Source organism: Littorina saxatilis, linkage group LG2 (genome assembly GCF_037325665.1).
Source record: "Littorina saxatilis isolate snail1 linkage group LG2, US_GU_Lsax_2.0, whole genome shotgun sequence".
NCBI classification, from domain to species: domain Eukaryota; kingdom Metazoa; phylum Mollusca; class Gastropoda; order Littorinimorpha; family Littorinidae; genus Littorina; species Littorina saxatilis.
The window spans coordinates 62451553-62473956 of NC_090246.1; the positions used below are offsets into that span (position 1 = coordinate 62451553).

Consider the following 22404-nt stretch of genomic DNA (forward strand, 5'->3'; position numbering starts at 1 on the left):
GCAAATCAAAACGATTGCGAGTAAGCCCGCGTAAACCCAAAGTCATCCGCGGAAGAGGGAGGAAGAGAGACACCCTGCTCTGAATCCGCCACCCCATCCGGGAAAAAATAAGCTGCCACAGCAGCCGCTTTTTGCATAGCAAGCCTACAAGCAGTGGGCAGCGCTACACACTCTCCCTCCTCAACCAAGGAGTCCGAATCCCGACCAGCCGTTGTGTCAAAACACAAAAGGAGGGGAGACGGGGGAGGCAGCGCACTAAAACTCCTGCTGATAACACCGCCAAGAGTGAGAGTGAAAAGCGTGATCAGTCTCTGCCTGCCAACCCAAACCGCCCACCTGACGTGAGGGGGGAGAGGGGTTGGTAGTTGGCACAGCGCCCTGCCGAGAAGGAGGGAGAGTGGGGGTACGAGACAAAGCCAAGCCCGGCCAGCAGTACCCCACCCGCTGTGCGAGAGAAGCATCCCAGTGCTGAGAACCAGTCTGCCTGGTTTGAGCCACGCCGCTCCCCGAGTGGGGAGGGGGGTGGTTCGTCACAGCAGTAACCCCTGGAGGGGGGGAAGACTGAATGAGGGACGCAACCGTAAACGGCCGAACCCCACTCGTCCACCTTCTGACGTCCTGTAGCCCCACCGCTCACCCACCCCGAGGAGGGAGGGGGGGGGGGGGGGTGACGGATGCTGGCTGAGGACAATGACCACTGGCAACGCGAAACCTGCTGTGCAAGAGAAGCGTCCCAGTGCTGACAACCAGTCTGCCTGGTTTGAGCCAAGCCGCTCCCCAGGGAGGGGGGTGGTTCGTCACAGCAGTAACCCCTGGAGGGGGGAAAGACTGAATGAGAGACGCAACCGTAAACGGCCGTCCCCCACTCGTCCACCTGCTGACGTCCTGTAACCCCACCGCTCACTCACCTCGAGGGGTGACGGATGCTGGCTGAGGACAATGAACACTGGCAAGGCGATACTGTAGTCCGACTTCCCACAAACCATTGTGTCAGAACACGAAGAATGGGAGACTGGAGAGTAAGAGCAGGTTCTGTCTCCGCCTGCCACAGCCACCGCTCACCTACCCCAAGGGGGTAGAGGGGTAGGCAGCCGGCACAGCACCCTGCAGAGAACAAAGCTCATTGTTCCCCGACCGCTGTGCGAGATACCCTGCCGAGAACAAAGGAGAGCCAAGCTCATTGTTCTCCGACCGCTGTGCGAGACGAGTGCGGGCAGCTAACACAGCCACCTGCCCCAAATGGGGCAGAGGAAGAGTATGTAACGTAGCCTGGAAAGGCCGTACATGGCACCCCACTGTGCTGACTGGCTTGAGCCACGCCACGCCCCAGATGGGGAGGGGGGTGACTCGTCACAGCAGTAAACCCCTGGAGGGGGGAGAGACGGGGTGAGAGACTCAACCATAAACGGCCGACCCCCTCCCGTCCCCCTGCTGATTTCCAGTAGCCCCACCGCCCACCCACCCCGAGGGGGGGCGGTTGCCGGGCAAGGACAATAGAGGCATAGACTGAGAAGACAGTCCAACAGCGCCCACCCGATCCCGCCCAAAGGGCGGGAAAGGGTGGGCCGCCGTCACAGCCCCCACCCGATCCTGCCCTGAGGGCGGGAAAGGGTGGGCCACTGACACAGCCCCGTGCCCCCATTGAGGCAGAGTGGGAACCAGCCCAGGCTGTGACTTACCGTGCCCCCCCCCCCCCCACTCCCCCTTCCAAACGGTAAGGGGGCTGCATGCCCGACTCAGCTGTGCTAAAAGCAAGGAGAGCGGGCAAAGACAGGCGGGGAGCAGACCTCCTCTCCCAACGGAGAGAGTGCTCGTGAACTACCCAGTACTACCCGAGGCAGAAAGGGTTGAACCGAACTGGCCATTTGCACCAGACCACGGTGCCAAGCAGGAACACCCCCCCCCCCCATCCCCCAACACACTGAGAAATACCGGAGGTAATCAGAGTGGTCAGAGGCAGGTGGGAGCAGGCCCACCCTCCCGAAAGGAGAGGGTGCTCGTGAACAACCCAGAGCCACCAGAGGCAAAAAAGGGCTGAACCGAACTGGCCATTTGCACCAGACCACGATGCGAAGCTGCCAAGGAGTACGCCGCCACTGTGGGCGGCCGATCGTGCCTGAAACAGCTGAGAAATAAACACATATTTCATCGTTAAGTCCCCCGAAAGTGGAAGACACTGACTGGTTCTCCTTAAGAGGAGAGGAGGGCTGGGAAGAAAAAACGAAACCTTATCCGCACGAACAGCTACTACAAAAGCAGTACTACTCGAAGGGTCGACGACCCGCACAGAGATTTCTAAAAAAGGGCTAACAGCCTTATACACTCCCTGCCTAGCCCAAAGTTACTGCTTGCTATCGGCCATCTTGTAAAAGGCCGAAAACGAAGTCCACCAGAAAAGTAAATTTCTGAAGCGGCTGTAAACAAGCAGCTACCAAACAACAATTCAATTCAATAAAAAGGGCAGGTCTCACCAAAAGAAAGGCGAACAGGTAAAGGCCCCGAAAGCCAAGTGAGCAGACGAATTCCGCACGTCTAACGTGTGTCGTCGAAAATCGAGAATGATTATTCCGGATGCCGGCGCTCACGTGGTGCGCGGTGGGTTATGGGTAACCAGGTGGACAGGGCATAGCGACGGCTATGGCGTCTGTTTTTAGCTGGGTTACCACCCTAAAGGGCAGGTAATTTGAGTAGTTTTTCGACATCTAGCATGTGAGATTGAAATCAATGCATTTATGAGAATTGGAGTAAGAATATGTAATTTGATACTGCGTTAACATAGCTGTCCCACCTTCTTCTTCTTCTGCGTTCTTAAGCTTTTCACTTTCTGGATCACTTTATGGATTGAGTTTTGTGTGCCATCTTCTTTTACCCTGCCACGTGTTTCCAAGTCCCTATATTATACATGTACTAGAAACTTGGAATTTTTAACTTCTCTGATCTCCCAGGTCTTTGTCCAGCTTAGAGCCTACCCTGAATCTTGACTACCTCAACGTACCTCTGTTTGAACCCGAATAGGAAAAAACTTGTCACAAAACAAGCTTCCTGCCAACTGAACATGTTTTTCTTTTATTTCTCCCTAGCATAAAGAAATAAGAAACCATACACAACACAGCCAAACAGGAGCATGTTGCTCTTCTGTCAATCCCCTTCAGAAATTTGAACCAGCAAACTGTGAAAGCAAAGGAGTCATGGGAAGTTTTTCAGGGAAGTCTGAATTTCATACACATAGGATGAGGCCAAATACTATCCAGTATCATGTGACAACTTCTCTTCCCATGAGCCAGCAAAAGAAAGTGCCCAACTTGGAACAGTTTCAAACCTGTTCCAGTTACAACGAGACAACAAAGAGATCATGAAGCCAAGAATGGAGGACGACTACCATGATTTTCAACAGAGACAAACATGTTGTCACACGAACTGAAACCCCGCACAGGGCACAACAGGCTGAACCAACACCTGCACACAAAGATGAAGCTTCTTTCCTTCCCACTCAACTCCTGTGGTTGAGAAAACGACAGAGGATATCCCCCAGAGGTGTGGAAACTACTCAAGTAACTCAGTCAGCCCAGCTTCCTCTTCAGAGAGTACATCTACTGCAGAGGAAGCTGTAGGGGCTCAAGGAGGAAGTAAAGAAAGCAATGCAGCTCATTCTACCAACTGGATCGATGGTGCAGAATTGTATGAAAGGAAGAATGCAACCATCACCATAATCATCATCACCGAGTGTCACTCTGCTGTGCTTTCAACTGCATACATACCCACAGGCAAGTGCAGCCTGTGTACATTTAGTTTCTGTTGCGCAAAAGTTTTCTTCAGAAGATTATTTTCACTCAACTGACAGTTGTAGGCGTAAGAAATTGTGGATAAATTGAAATGCCATATTTTGCTGGTCATTATAAAAATACACACAACTGACTAGTGATGTTACGACCAGTACTAGTGTCATAACCAGGCCACAGCCTTAGCTGGTACAAGAATCAACTTGGCTGAGAAAGGGGGGGATTTTCACATTTTTCTTCTTCCTCATAATCAGTTTTATCCATTCCATTTTTGAAACGTCAAGCAAGGGTAATTTCTGGATAAGTGCAGCTTCTGGAAAATTAGGGGGTTACACTGTGTTGCACAAGAGCCAGCATTTTCACCATGACATTGATTATAATGATGATGATGGCAATGATGACACCTTCGTTCTTCAACGAATGGAATTATCTCCCTCTACATCAGCCATTGGCTGTTTAACCGTATCTCCAGGAAACAGTCTATTCCTCTCCCTCCCGTGAGGGTGGCACAGATGTTACACCTGAATCCTTATGCAAGAGGGTCTTCACATCAGTGTCTTCTAGCATCTCATCTCCAAAGTCTCCCATGGGGATTGGAGTTTTATACTCCGTCTGCTCATAATCTAACAAAAGTGGCTTTTTCAGGTCAGTTTCATCATACAATGAGTATGGAACCTTGGGCTGCGTTTTCACATCTGTAGCTTCTTCAGCTGCTGGCAGTATGGTCACCACAAAAGTCTCATCAGCATCCTCCCTGTCTTCGGCAAGAATGGAAGGAGGGGGAGCAGACGGTTCCTGGGGAAGATCGGGAGCTGTTGGAAGTGGAGGTGGAGCCGACTCATGGTTTGCCGCTATGGGACTAAATTCAGACAGCCCTTCAGCGGGAACTGCATCTGCGGGGGCAGATGGGTCTGAGGGGGCAGATGGGTCTGAGGGCTCTTGTGGCTGTAAGCTCTGACCTGACTCAGTTGTCCCAGAAGGAAGTTGACCGTTGCTGAGGTTGGTGTCTACTGGCAATTCAGGGCACAACCTCCTATTGGATCTTGAACCAGGCACTTCACCAGGATGAGGGTTGTTGTTTTCAGATGTCCCGTTGATTGAATTGTGCTCTCCAAGTGTAACGGTTCCTGCACTCCCCACCTCCATACCCTGCAGACAAAGCAAACAAGGTATTTCAAGTATACTCAAACTTGGAATGCAGCAAAATATGAGCAAAAAACACTTGGCTGAATTTCTTTTCATTGCATAAACAATGAAAAGCAAAACAGATTTAAAAAACAAGAAAGTTATGTTATTGGAACGTTTAATTTATGACAAAAAAACACGTTAGGTTGACAGATCTTCGACCCAGCTATCTTTTACGTGGACAGACAAACAAACACTTATACAGTGATACAAAAAGTAAATGTATCTAGCAAATTGTCCAGAAACTCACTCAGCAGACACAAGTGAGGCAATGAGAAAAGCAAAACATTAAACAAACTCAAAAACAGTAAGTGGTAGGACAAGAGCCTGAAGAGGTGAAACTACTCCATTTTGTTGGCTTCTCTACGAAGTTCATGTGGTACAGGATATTTTCCTCCTACACATCCAGAAGTTTTTAAGGCTGGAGTCTAACCCTGAAAACAGGAAGTAGATTGAAAAGAGGTCACTTGCCCAGTTGACGTGTTCTAAAGAAAAATGATATATGGCATTTTATAAAGAACTGATTAGAATCTTGTATTTTAAGTTCCAAAATTATATTTTAGCTTTTCTATTTTTCTTATTTATTCCGTGATGATTCTTATGCAAAATTCTAATACCCCATATTCAAGTTTCATACATTATCTTATAAATAAAGGCTTCTTTTTTTATTTTTCTCTACAGCAATCCTTACCCTTATATAAAAACTATCTTTTAAAAATGTCATGTCACTTTAATTTTCTTGGGGCCTGTTTTCTGTCAAAATGGGTGGGAGGTTAGTTCAAAATTTAGATAGTAAAAAGCCCACTCCGCCTCATCAAAACAGTTCACCTTACTGTTTCAGATCTGGCCAGGCTTTAACATGGGATAAGGCCATATCCTTCCACTTTGGCACATACCAAAAATCAACACCCTGACTGCTTGCTGTGACGAGTTAGACTTTTGTGATGAATTAATTTTTGAAAAAGAAACCAGTGCCTTTTATGCAATAAATTCTTTAACTCATTGTCTCCTAGGTACGGATATACCCGTACCCACTCATATGGCTCTATCTGACCAGGTACGGATATATCCGCTCTGACTGTCAGCTTCAGTCGCTTCCTGTAACGTCCATCTAACGCTTGCATTCCAGCGTGTTGATACACGTTTACTACACAGTTACTACAATTCTGAGTGACCTGCTGCAGCACAGCTGTTCTCGGTTAAAAAAAACTTGGTCAACATAGGTGGGGTACAAAGTGTTAAGCAGAAAATACCACTGTGCTGGAGATAGAAAGTACCCAGGCTGTTTATTTGTGGAAGGTGACCAAGTGGAGTGATGGTCTTATCCCATGTAAAAGCCTGACCAGATCTGAGATGGTGAGGTGAACTGTTTTCACCAGGCGGAGTGGGCCTTTAAGGTGTGTTCATATTTTTACTGTGGTTAGAGAAACCTTAATCAATCAATCAATCAATCAATGACGCTTATATCGCGCATATTCCGTGGGTACAGTTCTAGGCGCTCTGCAATGATGCCGTGTGAGATGAAATTTTATACGGCCAGTAGATTGCAGCCATTTCGGCGCATATTTACCTTTCACGGCCTATTATTCCAAGTCACACGGGTATAGGTAGACAATTATCAACTGTGCCTAAGCAATTTTGCCAGGAAAGACCCTTTTGTCCATCGTGGGATCTTTAACGTGCACACCCAATGTAGTGTACACGGGGGGGAGGGTTCGGACACCGAAGAGAGTCTGCACACAAAGTTGACTCTGAAATAAATTTCCGCCGAACCTGGGATCGAACTCACGCTGACAGCGGCCAACTGAATACAAATCCAGCGCGCTACCAACTGAGCTATATCCCCGCCCCTTGGATTCAACAATTTTAGAAATGTAACACCATAGAATCTTAGTAATTTCTTCAGTGGTGTTTCTGTGAAAAAGTCAACAGCGGAACCCCCATTTTAAGACCTCTACAAATCTGAGAAAATCAGGTCTTAAAACGAAGAGTCTCAAAGTGGAGGTGAATTTACTGATGTTATGAGCAGAAAACCTGAAAATGCAAGGTCTTAAAATGGGGAAAGTCTTAAACTGGAGGGTCTTACAAGGAGGGGGGGGCGGGGGTTCCACTAAACCCTATATTCAAGTTTCAGTTTTTATCTCAGACATTAGAACGTTAAACCCTATTTTATTTGTTATTTCTGGCCTTAGCTGACTGATTGAACTTACAGATAAATTCACTTTTTAAAAATGTCATCACTTTTACAAGTGGTAGACTCCAGCCATAAGTCTCTGTATTTCCACTGTGAAACATATTACCGTGGGTCTCCTTAGGTTTACACTTATAAAGTCCTGATAATAAATACAACAACAAAATTTAAAAACATAAAATAAATGTACAAAAAACATGATAAAATATTAAAATCTGGAGTATACAACATAGTTCATATTTTGCCCTCCTGAAATTGAAGTAAAGGCATGTAAACACTCCTCCCTTCTTCCAGCACAACACATCGCAAAACTGGCCCCTTTTGAAAGTCTTGACAATGATAATCTCATTTCTTTCTTTCTTATCGGGGGCTTACCAAAAAGCAAAAAACAACAACAAAAGAAGAAGAAGAAATGAAAATTACCACATGTCCATTAATGATCACTTTCTTTGCATATTGAACTTGATCTGCAAAAAAACCAGATATTGTATTGTAAAAACTGGTTTCTGCAAGGTTTTCTTTAGAAAGGTAGAGAAAAGAGGAAAAAAAGGTAGGCAAAAGGTAGCACACACATAAACTAATAAATCCCACATCAGCGCCTCGTCTTACAGTTACACAGATCAATACCAATGCAAAGTTTTAAATGATTTTCACAGGATCAACACAAATGACTTTCAGTCTCAAATATCAAAAATCTACCTCATTCTCTACAGCTCACTCTATTGACCAATAAATACACTCATTATCACCTGCAATAAATAAGGTGCGCATTAACAGCAAGGCATCAAGTTAATTCTTCTCAGTTGAAGAATATGGCCTAAGATATGTTGCTCTAAAATACAAAATTTCTGAAAACATTGTAGTCTTACGTTCTTGAAAAGATAGACTGTGAATTTGCTACTCTAACTATACACATCACAGTTATAATCATGCAACTCACAATGATTAGTGGATCCATTTGTTAGTGGTGTATTTTGCCTTCCATCTGAAATACAAAACGTCTGTTTGTACTAACAGAAAACATCACACACTACTCAAACACCCATGACTACTATCACCAATCTGAAAATTGAACTAAATAGACATTGTGCGGATATAATTCTGTCAATTTATTTTTTTTGGGGGGGGGGGGGGGTTGTGGAAGATTTGCATTACCTGGTTTTTCCTTGCATTTCCAAAGAAACACTGAGCCAAGCAACACATGACATTGTAGGCCAATCATTAGCTCCGATCTGTGCTTTCTGCACTGTCTGCTCATTATAACGATCTTTTCATAAAAAAATATGCGCATCATAGCTGACAATCGGCATTGCGGATGTTATTGCATCCATCAGTACACAGATCGAATGATGTGGAGAAGTCTTGTGTTGTTTTACTTAATGTTTGCAAGGAAGGACAACTCTACCACAACCCATTAAAATCCGACAGAGTTATTTCCGAAATTGGTCTATTGCCAAAACAAGTGCCCACATCAGCCATAAACATTTGACTAAAAGTACATGCATGTTAACTATTTATTCATAAAACAAAAGTTGGTGCAGCATTTTGGTTTTGCAGAGTTTACTCAACCTTTTGGAGCTATTTCAAACAGATTTAAGTTGGATTCAAAGTCCTGTTCAGCTGACAGTATTACTTTCGTGCATCCTACCCAACAATACCGGATCCTAGAAACTCGGTAAGCCAACGTATTGGTATCAGCAGCTGGCAGCATACTTAAATGCTTAGCATGAAAAGATCTTTCATTTCCGTTACTGCTAAGTTAAAAAAAAAAAAAACTCTACTGTAATGTACATACTACGTACCTGAAACTCGCTCTGCTCTTTGCCTTTTCCGTCTCAAATAGAACAGGAAAACTGATCCTCCTAAATGCAAATAAAGCATAAATAAAAGTAAACACACAGAGAAACAGGTTTTGCATTTACTGCAGAATTTTGCATAAATTATATTGCATTTTGTCATAAATGAATACAAGATTAATTAGAAAAAACCACAGTAAACACCAAGTTCCAAAGACTTTCGGGCCGCGCCCTTCTTCAGTGAAATGAATGTAAGCAAACAATGACGACAATAAATGAATACAAGATTAACTCAATCTGGCATAGAACAAACCAATATCATACAATGGCGGTCACTGGTATGGGGAAGTAACAGTTATAGACATATAACTTATTGAGAAGTGTCAAACATGTGACAGTGTGTGTGTGTGTGTGTGTGTGTGTGTGTGTGTGTGTGTGCCTGCCTGCTTGTATGTGTGTAAGTGTGTGTGTATGTGTGCGCATGCCTCCACACACACGTGCATTAGTGTGAGCATGCATAAATGTGTGCAAGCATAAATGTGAGTGTTCTCATCTGACCATGAGTGTCCATGGGCAAGTGAGTGTGTGTGTGTGTGTGTGTGTGTGTGTGCACATGCATGAGTGGTCGTGCATGCGAGTATCTTCCAACACGTCAAAACATATCTGAACAGTAAAAAGCTCACCAATTATTGCAAACAAAACTAGAGGAATTGTGATAGCTAAGGTTAGATCACTGTTTCCTCTTCCACTGGGTGTTGGTGTTGGTTGTTCTGTAACAATTGAGACAAACACAAAGAACACACTAATATTCAGCTTATTTCAAGTACAAGTACACTAGCTGACACCTTCATGAAATAACTAATTCATTTAGTAATGCAAATCCAGTTACGACATGTACCATCAACACACATGTACAACATTTTATTATGATTAGATTGTTTAATGTACTCATTTTAAACAGATAGTTAAAACACTGCTTCCTAACATAACTTACAAAATCATTTCTGCAGGAAACACATTATCACACACACTATACACGGCTGTAAACTGCATTGTTCTTTGTTTTACTGTCAGTTAGTAAACTTCAATTAGCTTATTTAGATTATCTTATTGCAAATGTGCACATTTCCGTTCTTTATTCTGCACGTAATTCTTTTATTGGTGAAGGAACTGGCATCTCTTAATGCTTTTGGGACGATGGCTGTGCAGTACTTTCTGTTCAAAATATGAACGCTAATGTTGTTCAAAACCCACCTGGAGGTAAAACGGTGACACCTGCAGTTGTGGCTTTCTCTAGTTCACAAAAGCCTGGAAAAATCAAAAGTGATCAAAGCATTACCTTTCATGATCTCACATTACTGACTGAAACAGTTGAGACAAAAAAATAGTAACAAACATTATTTGCACAGGCTTTTCAAATCTATGTAAGCCAAACCCAGTATTGAGCTTGCTGTTAACCAACCGGTTACAAATTCAAAAACTTACAAACATGTTTTACATGAGTTCACTTGGGATCTCTTCAATAATTACTAATACTGACAAAACTAAGTACTGGCATAACTTTAAAAATATGTCCTAATCAGAAACTGACCTTGTGCAAGTGTGCAGTTGACTTGCAAACAAAGAACTTCATACAAAAAAAATGACACTGACATCTTACACATTGTGCTTGCACAAACTCTGTCCATTGAAAATTTCCTTCAAGATTTCAAATTCAAGTGTTCAGTAAAAGTATGCTTGTTTTCAGAACAAATGCTACAAACCTCTCTCATTTTGTACACTCCCATAAGGACAGCCAGTGAACCAACATCCTGCGCAAGCATTGTTTGGGTTGAAACACTGACACTCAGAACTGTTAGTGCCCGGAGAGAAGCCCAAGGTTGTGTTACAAGTGCATGCCAGATCACTCTCACGAGTTGCTGGTGCACACTCGGACTGGCCATATTCAGGGTTGCATGGCCGACTGTGACTTTCGCAATATGACACGCGGTATTCATTGGACTTCAGGTTATCTCGTCGTTGGAAACCAGTCTGACAGAGGGCACAGACAATGACCACTCCTTCCTCAACTGGATGGGATCCTGTGGGGACCATTGAAAACAACAGTTCACACACTGACATCATAAATATTATTCAAGATATTTTCCTTCTGGTGAAAACAATTAATTAAACTGCTGCAGGTCTGTGCATGCTTTTACCTCAGGAATAAGATTATCCTTTGACTTGAACACATACCAACAAATATGAGCCTGCATGGTTGCCTTCTATGCTGTGTAGCATTATTTGTTGCATTCATTTAGCAGATTGACACAGGTGTCATGAACTAAAATAATTCATTAAAAAAAATTACTAATCTACACATGCAAAAAGCAGCCTGGCTCTACATTTTTTTTACTCATTAAAGTGGAAGGATGTTCTTATCTCATAAAAAGCCTGGACAGATCTATGGTGACTGACAAGTGCATGGTTTACACCGAAAGGAAGGTGTCTGATAGTTTTCTCATATCTGCCTTAATTTCCACACATGTAAAAACAAACAGACATTTGTCAGGATTGCCAAAGGGTAAGCTGACGTTTTTATTTTATTTCATTTTTAGTTGTGGCAAGTCATTTGCATCACCTTCCGCCGCATGCACGCTACTTCTCAAACAACAACAGTATATTTTTCATTTTTTTTCATTTTTCATTACTTTATTGTCCCATCGCTGGGAAATTCGGGTCGCTTCCTCCCAGTGGAAAGCTAGCAGCAACGGAGTCGCGCTACCCAGGTGTCTGCGTGTTTAGGTGTATTCAGCCACCTGCACTTATGGCAGAATGACCAAGGTCTTTTACGTGCCATTGTGATGACACGGGGGTGGGACATGGCTTCCATCTCTGGGTCTGCACATAAAGTTGACCCGTGTCCGTCCCGGCCCGGATTCGAACCAGCGACCTCTCGATCACAAGTCCAGTGCTCTACCAACTGAGAACATTCACCATTTTACTCTTCCAAGGTCATTTAGCAAGATAAGGGGCACAAGTAAACATAACAATAATATCTATATCTATATACGGCTTGTGTGTGTGTGTGTGTGTGTGTGTGTGTGTGTGTGTGTGTGTGTGTGTGTGTGTGTGTGTGTGTGTGTGTGTGTGTGTGTGTGTGTGTGTGTGTGTGTGTGTGTGTGTCTGTCTGTCTGTGTCACTTGCACGGCCAAAGTTCTCGATGGATCTGCTTCAAATCTGGTGGGCATATTCAGGTAGACCCCGGACACAATCTGGTCGATGAAAAGTTTCAACACGTGCTCTCAGCGCGCAGCACTGAACCGATTTTGGTTTTTCTGTACATCCATTCCCAGTAACTCTTCCTTATCTTCTCCAGTGTTTTGCGCGTTTATCTCCCTTCCTTCATGTGGCGTCAATCGCGTACAAGCCGGGTACCCGGCAAAGCCGGGTATTGGTGCGCCACTCACCCGGCAAAGCCGGGTACCCGGCGAAGCGGGTATTCATCTAGTCTTATATATGTGTACACTCCAGTTAGCAGGGGTGGGACTCATTCTGATCATCATCGCTCCACGGCTATCGCCTGTTATCTATAGAATGAGCCGAACTTATTTTGACCTGAGGTCAGGATGGGGTGGGACTCTTGTGGTGAAAAAAGAGGAAATCCCTTTTTTTTCTTGAGGGGTTCCATTCCCCCGAACTTTTTTTAAATGGTACATTAACATCTGTGCAATCTGGTGCATTCTGAGACTAAAATTCAACTCGTAAAAAAGACATTCTCTTCACCCCCCCCCCCCCCCCCCAAAAAAAAACCAAAAAAAACCCAAACGCCAACACTTTCACACAACAATGGTAACATTGTAATGGTGCATACTTACGTAAAGAACCATGTATCCATAATCCTATACTGGCAATAGTATGATTCAATGCATTGAAACTCAAAATGACTATTAGTTATCAGGAGTTTTCAGTGAGCATAATTTAACTCTCAAGCCTCCAGTGTTCTGTTCCATCTTCACTTCTCTCCATATAATTCAGTCAAGAAGTTATAGATAATGGGACGCGGAAAAATAGATTACTCCAGCGGAAATCGTAAGTTGTGTCCGTGGAAATCCGCAGATTCGCGGAAAAGTCCCACCCCTGAGTTAGTTCAAATGTCTTTCTGTTTCCTATGTGCCTTTAAAAAAAAAATTGTATTTGAAAAAAAAAAAGACAAAGACAAACAAATAAACAATATTTTTGTATGTTTATACCTTGCCGGCACACTTTTGGCTTAAAGCATCCATCTGTGACGACCCGATTGTGTTTATCTTCAAAGCAGTGGTATGCCTCTTCCATCGGACATTGGTCATTCTTAAACTTCAAAGCCAAGTCGGACACTGGACACCTCACCTCCCTGAAATCAGAATTTCTCATTTTCTGTCATTGAAACTTCATCATTTGGCCAGGTTCCTTTTAAGTAAGTGTTGACCAAATTTTCTACCATGTCATGTTTCGATCTTGACTTTAGGAACTTTACCCATCAAAAGACCGCCTCAAATTGCCAGCCAACAAAGTTTGGTTTGGGTTTAGAATAATGACACAACAAATCAAGAATACCTTGGCCAAGAACTTTTCATTTGGACAGTTTTAATTATTCTAAGTAAGGTGCTATGTCACAGCAGTCTACACTGATGGTGACCCTTGGTGTACCAAACCTTTACCTCAATTTGCTTTGTCTTACTTCTTTGATTCCCCCCCTCCCCCCCCCCCCCCCCCCCCAAACATCGCATTTTGCTGGCATAATTTGGAAGATTCTGGATTCAACTTTCTAGAATCCAACAAGCTTCATCTGTTAGAGATCTGTTCCCAAGAGCACTGAAAAAATACAAAAAATTGGAAGTCTGATGCTGAAGACCCAAAGTGGAAGCATTTCCTGTAGGTGGACTTCCTGGAGGTGTTTTTCCCGGTTACACTGAATCTCATGACCAAATTTCAAAAGACTACCGTAAATTGAGTTCAGTTTAACTTTGATACAGATAAGACTGAAGTAATTCTAAGCGCCATGATGAAATGAAAAGAACACTTTACCAGACTATCCAGCAGTAGGTACACGTGTTAAAGGGATATATATAAAACATTATATATATATATTTATATTATAACTGACCAAAAATCGGTCACTAATTCGCCCCGAGTTCTGGTTGGGGGTTGTTATTATTTCATCCGACCTTTCACCCCTGAGAAGACATTGTATTTCATGTGCTGTTCTAGAGACATGTACAAAGTTGAAATCAACCTACTTGAGCAGTGAGCTAAAAAGTTCGGTTTGGGAGTTGATAAGATGACAACACACACGAGAAATGTCTTGGTATTAGTGTCTGAGCGCTTTATTTTTCAAATCTAACTGCCATGTTGGGTGGTCTTTCGAGGGAGTGTATATATTCTGCAATGGACAGTATGTTTGTTTATGATGTGTTGTTTGCATTTTAGCCACATGCAATGGCAGCGCTGCGGCTAGGAAAAGGTTTGGCGGCAGGGGAATTTTAGTGTTCGTGTTTCTATTGAAAGCAGCCAGGCAAACAATGAATGCCTCTTTAAAATGTCTTATGACCTGAAATCTTCAATAAATTAAACAAATACTGTAAATGGATGTGTAAGGCAACAAAAAAAAAGTTGTATGTTTCTGGTAACATGGCTACAAAAAATAGGGTAGGTAGGTAGGGATTTTTGTTTTTGTTTTTTGGTCAGGGTAGAAAATAAGTATACAGTGACGCAAAGAGACTGGACTTACTATACAAAGAGAAAGACAACACATTACAAAACAAATGAGACAAAAGGGATGCGGGGTTATCCCCCTTGTGTCGTCTGCCGTCTGTTACTTTCGTTTTGACGCTTTTTTTCTTCTTTTTTTTTTACAAAAGCAATAACAAAAAGTCTAGGGTCGGCGGGAAAAAACTAGGTAGGGTCGGGTGACCAGAAACATACAACTTTGGTTTTTTTGCCTAACCATATATACAATAAAAGAAACGAATGTCTCACGCTTTCCTTTCTTGCCGCTACAAAAGCAAACGTGTGCAAGATGTATGTTACACGTTTCCGAGAATGACAAGAACTGAATCAAACTCGCAATCGTCCCTCCAAAAGCCCCAAAATGCACACATAGCTTTCATTTTTCCCGCTGTTATCATTTCTTCCCTTTACGAATTCTTCAACACTGAGAATACTGCAAACGGCATCCCAGACGACAGTACCGTTTCTATACGCAAATTTTGCTGCCCTTAGATTTAGAAAGTGGCTTGCTCCTGAGGCCTGTGAGTCTGAGTTTAGAACGACAGAGATGTGTACAGATAAGACATGGAAACCGGGAAGAACAAACATTTCCCACATGCAGACACAAAAAGATGTCATAAACTTGATAAAGAATGCGATGCTTCAAAAGATACAGACTTTGATGTCATTCTCACATACTGAGACGTCATTTATTGTTCGGTCATTTTCGTCAAGCTAGTAGATCTCTCGACAATCATGGCTGATGTGGAGCCTTTTCAAAGCGTGAGTACGCAAAACATGTTTATTCTCACCTCTGTGGAAGCTGTGAGACATAAATGCTATTCAGTCTTGGTTGTGTGACAGAGTTTTCTTCTACACTCGATTAGCTGATGTCTAACTAGTAACTGACGGCTTTGTTAGACATCAACGTAATCTCGTGTGGGAGAAAACGTCTGTCACACGACCAAGTCCGAATAGCAGGTACTGTAAATTGATGTGCATGCTGTAAGAGATAGGCTACCTTTTCACGAGATGCCCTTCCTTGTAGTTTGGCACCAGCAACATGAAGGTCCAAAACAGCAGAGCTTCTGGTTGCCATGGGTACATGATGAATCTCCCGTTACACTTACAGTACAAAACTCTAGGTTTACTCTTCGTTGAGTCTACAAATTAGGTCAGTCCCACGGGGATATTTCTGGTGAGAACCTCGAAGAATGTACAGAATACACTGTTGTACTTGTACTTTTACTTATTCACAACACTTCACTCGTAGTCGTACGGGGGGGTTGATTCACTTCAAGATGGAAACATGATGTAAGCAAAAATTTGTTGTTGTTCTTCTTCTTCCGTAGAGGACTGGGTTCTTGCGAACGTCTCAGAGTCCTGCGGTTGAGTCACCGTTACCTAGATTGTGAGGTTTCTGTACTTAAAGCTTCACTTAGTGACTGTCACTTGTCTTGATGCATACATATAAATCAAATAGATCCCTGCTTGAAGGTAAAATATATATTTTTTGGATCAGGAAAATGGACATCTCTTTAACTTGTCCAAGTTCCACGACATACACTCGGCTGACGACCTAGCTGCAGATCGGATGGGTAAATTGAGCCTGGAAAGCACAAACGTATTGTCTCTATCATCTCGTGATGCGAGATTCATTAGACTCACAACCTGCCATAGATGTGTGACCTGCGCACCTTTTCCGAACGAAACGAGCGAGCGAATAATATAGGTCTATGACTTGACGAATGACGTCCCTTGCAAGCATACGGGCTCTGACTTCCGCCCGTCAACTTGTCTCCGAAAACCCCCGAAAACCTAAAAAAAACCACGAAAACCTCATCAGAAATTAAAAAAATTCGTCCTTAGATCGTGTTTTGTTACATAATTGTTTGCAATCGTGACTTATATTTGCAACTTTTACCGTTCATGGCTTTATTTTCGTTGTTTGTGCGAGGATTTACGAAGGAGCGGAAGCACTAATCACATGACGCTGTTGGGCGGAAAGTAAGAATCCGGGGCAGAGTTGGAATAATCGGGATTTCCCGAAACCTCATTTGATTTCCAACAAAGCGCCGCATTTCCGGAAACGAGCTGCCTCGTTCTAGAAATGGCAACACTTCGACTGGCACAAAAAAGTATACCCTTTTCACAGGTCATGAATAAGGTATATGAAAAAGCAAGGTCTTATACATGTATGGGAAGTCTTGAATTGGGGGTGTGGGGGTACACTGTGTAAAAATTCTCTCAGTTTTCTTCTTCTTCTGCGTTCGTGGGCTGAAACTCCCACGTACACTCGTGTTTTTTGCACGAGTGGAATTTTACGTGTATGACCGTTTTTTACCCCGCCATTTAGGCAGCCATACGCCGTTTTCGGAGGAAGCATGCTGGGTATTTTCGTGTTTCTATAACCCACCGAACTCAGTGACACTCAGCGCATGCAGCTAGCTAGTTGCTGCTGTCTCGATCTATTTCGTTGAACACAATGACTCGATTTTTTTTTCTCAGAGTAGAGTGTTACGGTTTGTTACAACAGGCTGAAATCATCTTTAATTTGAATCAACAGTTTGCAACAATCAATCATCAATATAGCGCACAGACTTGCACAAGTTACGTTTCAAGAGCCTAGATTACCATGCAGTGACAAGAGCCTACTCAGTAAAGGGACGTAATGCTGTCTCTGCAGCCCAGAGAGACTGTGTGAGTTTAATATATAATCAGTTAAGACTGAGTAAAAAATTATTACAATCGATAGTTACCAGTGAAAAGTTATATCGGAACACTCTTGTTGTGTTTTTGTTGTTGTAAAATGTAAGATCTGAAACGTTAAAAATTACGTAAAATTGGTGCGTTTTGGTCGAGTTGAACTGTGTTGTTACAGCCCGCCGAAGTTATCAAAAGTGCCTGTGTTTTTGCTTTTTGTAATTCGGTTGGTTTGGTGCGTTATACAATGCATCTGCTTTTTCAAGACTAAGCATTGATCACTTTAAAACACAAGGATCATCATAGGCCATCATGACTTGTATCATTTTACATCGCATTCTAAGAAAGAGCAGAATTCTCACTATGCGCGCGGTACATTTCTAGAATCGCGTAGCGCAAAGTTGGAATTCCTACAATGGCGGCCATTGTTGGAATTCCAACAAAGCGCAGGTCATTTCCGGAAAAGCGCCGATGACGAGATGGGTCGCAACAGCAACAATACCTGTGCTTTCGAGTAACAAGAGTTACCTCCCTTGCACTGAAATTGTTGCATCGATTTCGTCGAAAATCCGGCTCTCAACACAAATATAAGGGTGCATGTAGCATGAATCAGGCTTACTTTTAACAGGCATGTCCAATACTTCACTTTGAAGATAGATTTAGTTAGTCTAGATGGGGTTTTCAGGGGTTTTCGGAGGTTTGTGGGGTTTTCGGAGGTTTTCGGAGACAAGTAGTACCCCCCCCGTCAACTCAAAGGGTATGACCAGAGACTATAGAGTGTGTACTCTACAGTCTCTGGTATGACAAAGGGTGTGACGGTAGCTAGCTTGCGCCAAAAGTGATTTTTATTTTTACTAGTCTAATATTACTGTGTTATCAGATATCAGTGTTATTATAAATAGTCACTGGTATTTTTAGGCATTTATATATCACAGTGCACGTTGAAATGTATTTAGACGCAAAGCTCTGAGTTTAAACATTATTTTCGAGACTGATTCGCACTATGCGCACTCGTTTTCAATAGCAACATTGTCAGTAAACACACGAGAGAAAAAAAAGTTTATCAGGCACATGGTTTCATGAAATTGGAGCTACAGTGAACTAAAGTGAAAAATTTTACATCCAAGCAGTCGCGGTTTTTGTTCCAGTGCCTTTGTTTGATTTTCTGTCTAAAGATCTGAGTTGGAAAACATCTGTGTCTAAATTCCTATCTGAGTCAAACAAATCATGTACTTTATATAATCATATTTTCAAGATATACAAGGGTTTTTTTACAACGTTTACAACCCCGACAGAGTTATTTCCGAACATCGTGATGCGGCACCTATAGGACTCGCTAGTGTTGTATGGAAGCCACGTGAGAAAGAGCGGGAAATAAGTCAGTGGGAAAGCCCAGCGCTATAAATAGAGTGCGCATCTTACGTTTCGACTGCAGCAGCTGGCCGCGAGTGGCGTTCGATTTTCTGCCGAAGTCAGTGAAAATTACGCAGAGAGGTCTCAATTTCTTACAAATTAACCCAGAACTGCCATTTGAATCACTATTCTAATACTCACAGTTCAACCTTGCAGACTTGTATGCGCGTTTTTGGGTACCAAAATCGCGGATAAGCTGCTCTAATCTAGCGTTATTTTGTGGTACTCGATTCTCAGTGGGTAAGGTCCCCCGCATACACCAGATAAGGTCCCCCGCATTTTTCACCAAGCTGCGGGGGATCTTACCCCGCTAAATTTCATTGTTGATCTTTGTACCCATCGTGAGTCTAAACTAAGCTAAGCTGAAACTTAAAAATGGAAAGCAGTATACACAAGTAGTTAAACTTTAACAAGCAAGAAGATTTAAGCCCTTCTGTTGACCGTGCTTTGTGTTATTTTATCATTTTTAACGGGGTGGGGGACAGTATTTCTGACCTGTCTTGGTGAAATTTCTTCTCTTATGTATGAGAGAGGGAGAGTATGAATGGTACTGGCTGATCCAATGCAAAAAAAGTACCGGTCAGTATGATATAAAAAAAACTTCAATACAAAAAAGTCTGGTTATCTACTAATTTAAGGCATTGATTTGGAGACACCTACCATGGGCTACCCGAGTAAGTTCGTCACGTGACACGGTAGATTCGTCACGGGTGACGAAGTTACCGGCAGGGTGGGCGGCTGTTTATGCTTAGAGCTTATAAGATAAGATAAGATAAATTTGCAGATGTCTAAGGCCGCGAGGCCTATATCTGATCTTTTGACCAGTACTATTAACTTTCCTAACTTTGAGATGCTTTCAGATGTTTGATTTGTGGGAGAGATTCAAGATTCACATTTTTTAGAGAGAGAGAGAGAGAGAGAGAGAGAGAAAGAGACTGAGAGAGAGAGACAGAGAGAGAGGGAGAGAGACAGAGAGAGTTCTCAATTGAGCAGTTTTCACTGACACGGCACAGTCCGAGCGTTGTTATTTTAAAACGCGAGATGATCTACTCATTGAGCAGTTCTCAACTGAGCAGTTTTCACTGACACGGCACAGTCCGAGCGTTGTTATTTTAAAACACGAGATCTACTCATTGAGCAGTTCTCAACAGCCTGTAGTCTGAGAGAGGGAGCGAGAGAGAGAGAGAGAGAGAGAGAGAGAGCGAGAGCGAGCGAGAGAGAGACTGAGACTGATAAACAATAGAGAGAGAGAAAGAGAGAGGGGGGGAGGTGCAAGGTTGTATTACCATTACATAACAGCCGCGCTCGGACTACTGTGGCGAAGTTACCTGTGGCGAAGTTACCGGGACCGGTGACGAATCTACCGTGTGACGAACTTAATTACTGGTAGCCCTACCATGTGGTTGGTCTTGCCGGGAACATAATCGTGTGTAGCGCTTGCGTTGGGACACAACTAGGCGTTCCACGATCCAGGGCGTGGACACTGCCCATTCAACTTTTTGCAAGGTGTTCAATACATTGTCAGTAAATGTATTTTTTTTCCAGCATTGGCTGCAGGTCTTGAGTATAACATAGGGCAGTAGAGTGCCACTCTGTGCATGTGTGCGAGTATGTTCGCAAATGGATAGTCTGATACTGATTCCTGTTTCAGGTGTATCTTTCTACCTGTAACTGTAACTTAATTAGTAGCTAGGATGGTCATTTCAAGTTAAGGTTAATTGATTTTGACTGAGTTTTGTGCTGCTCATTGTAGACTACAGATAAATATCAAAACCATGAAATAGAAAAAAGATTGAGGCAGGCCGACAGACATGGAACACTGGCAGAAAGACATTACCCACAGACAGACTCAAACATACACACACACTGTGACACACACAGAACTCAAAACATCTTTGATGTGACAGTGAATCCATTGAATTTAATATTGAAACAGGCATGCACTTTCACATGAACTGTATATTAACAACCTTCATTAAAATAATGTTGTATTGTAATTTTAGCATGAAAAGAAATGTGCAACCTCAAATGGCAGAGTAACATAGAACACAAGGGTACAGTGCAGAATCTATGTAAGAAGATGCAACTCATTCCATGAAGAAAAAAAAAAAATCAAAAGCATGTGTGTTTAAGTGTGTGTATACATAGAATGTTTGTGTGTGTGTGTGTGTGTGTGTGTGTGTGTGTGTTTGTGTGTGTGTGTGTGTGTGTGTGTGTGTGTGAGAGAGAGAGAAAGAGAGAGAGAGAGAGAGAGAGAGAGAGCATCTTAGCCGGCTTGTATCTGGTAATCCTTTGTTTCTCTTTTGAATTGAAAAATGCATGTCTAGGTCACATTTTCCCTAGTTAAACTGACTGAATGTTTTAAGGAGAGTGGAGAGCGAAGTTTGTCTCCCTAGCACATCTCAAAAACTACCCAACGGATTTTAAAAAAATTTGATGTACACTTTTTAGAGGGCATTGGCTAGTGTCGTTTTTCTCCAATTTTTGATAGTGCTATTTAATGACGTCATATTTGCCCATTTGCTAAAGTTGAGGCTGCACTGTCACGGCCACATTTTTACAAATACATTTTCCTGAAATTGTTGTCACACAATCTTCGACCCAGACCGGACTATGGGATTGCATTTCAGCTTGGTACCTTTGATCACAGACACAGCCAAGCTTTAACATAAGGTACAAACACCCTTTCGTCTGAACCCTTACCGCCAGTGTTCACCCCAGGTGCTCTCGAGAGAGAGCGGGCATTTTTCAAAGAATTTATTTCTGAGTGGACGTATATGTGCGGTTTGTAAGACTGTTAAAATCTAGAGAATAAATTGTCAGCTTGTGAGACAAACATGCTTAAAACACGAAAATATTCTTTTGTCTCACAAGCTGTCAATTTATTCTCTAGATTTTTCTCCAGGTTTACTAACAGGAGGCAGAGTACGTGGGCCTTTAATGTTGTTGGATACTATTGTGAGTGTTTTCCATCAGTTTGTTTGTTTATTTGTTGCTTAACGTCCAGCCGACTACGTAGAGCCATATCAGGACGAGGAAGGGGGGGATGAAGGGGGCCACTTGTCAAGCGATTCCTGTTTACAAATGCACTAACCCATTACTTGTGTCCCAGCAGGCTTTAGTAAAACTAAATTAATACCTACTGGAAGATTACCAGTTTCCAGTATGTTAAAATAGGCTTAACCTATCTACTGCTGGGCTTACATCAGAACACTAACAGATTAAACTATACATGAATCGCGAGACAAGCGGCAAGAGAAGAGATTTTTTGGAAAAAATACAGGTGAATGAGCAAGAAGGCAGAAAAAAGAAAAGAATTCATGAAGAAAAAGAGAGCATGACAGGAAAGAGGAACCAAAAATCTACCTAACAGCAAACTAGAAAGCTCCTGCGCTTCCAAAAACAGGAGGGGCCTTTAATTTCATAACCGCAGTGCCCCACTGCGGGATTTCCATCAGTTAAGTATATATATAATGCTGTTGTGGTGAAAAGATGCCATCGTTCTGTAAACCTCCTATGAGGTGGAATGGGGTTTTAAAGAAAACCGTAAATAGCCACTCTCTGTATGTTTGGAACTAGACTTCCAAAATTAACATTCATCTATTCC

The 22404-nt window shown here is 42.8% G+C and overlaps 1 protein-coding gene across 1 annotated transcript; it reads right to left on the bottom strand.

The window, feature by feature from the left end:
- Window positions 1–2701: 2701 nt before the first annotated feature.
- LOC138959475 (uncharacterized) lies at window positions 2702–15792 on the bottom strand. The gene is made up of 9 exons (XM_070330986.1): window positions 15703–15792; window positions 13184–13326; window positions 10715–11032; window positions 10206–10259; window positions 9635–9721; window positions 8958–9017; window positions 8096–8140; window positions 7579–7622; window positions 2702–4928 (listed from the first exon to the last, which is right to left on the bottom strand). Exons 1-9 carry the CDS (start codon window positions 15786–15788, stop codon window positions 4260–4262), a joined length of 1506 nt encoding a protein of 501 aa, XP_070187087.1. The 5' UTR covers window positions 15789–15792; the 3' UTR covers window positions 2702–4259.
- Window positions 15793–22404: the final 6612 nt, after the last annotated feature.

Bases quoted from the DNA above. Each gene is read 5' to 3' on its own strand.
- LOC138959475 (XM_070330986.1), bottom strand. From the start codon at position 15,788: ATGTACCCATGGCAACCAGAAGCTCTGCTGTTTTGGACCTTCATGTTG. The intron at 9,722-10,205 runs GTGGGTTTTGAA...CAATTGTTACAG, and splicing joins TGTCACCGTTTTACCTCCAG to AACAACCAACACCAACACCC. The intron at 8,141-8,957 runs GTACGTAGTATG...TTTGTATTTCAG, and splicing joins AAGAGCAGAGCGAGTTTCAG to ATGGAAGGCAAAATACACCA.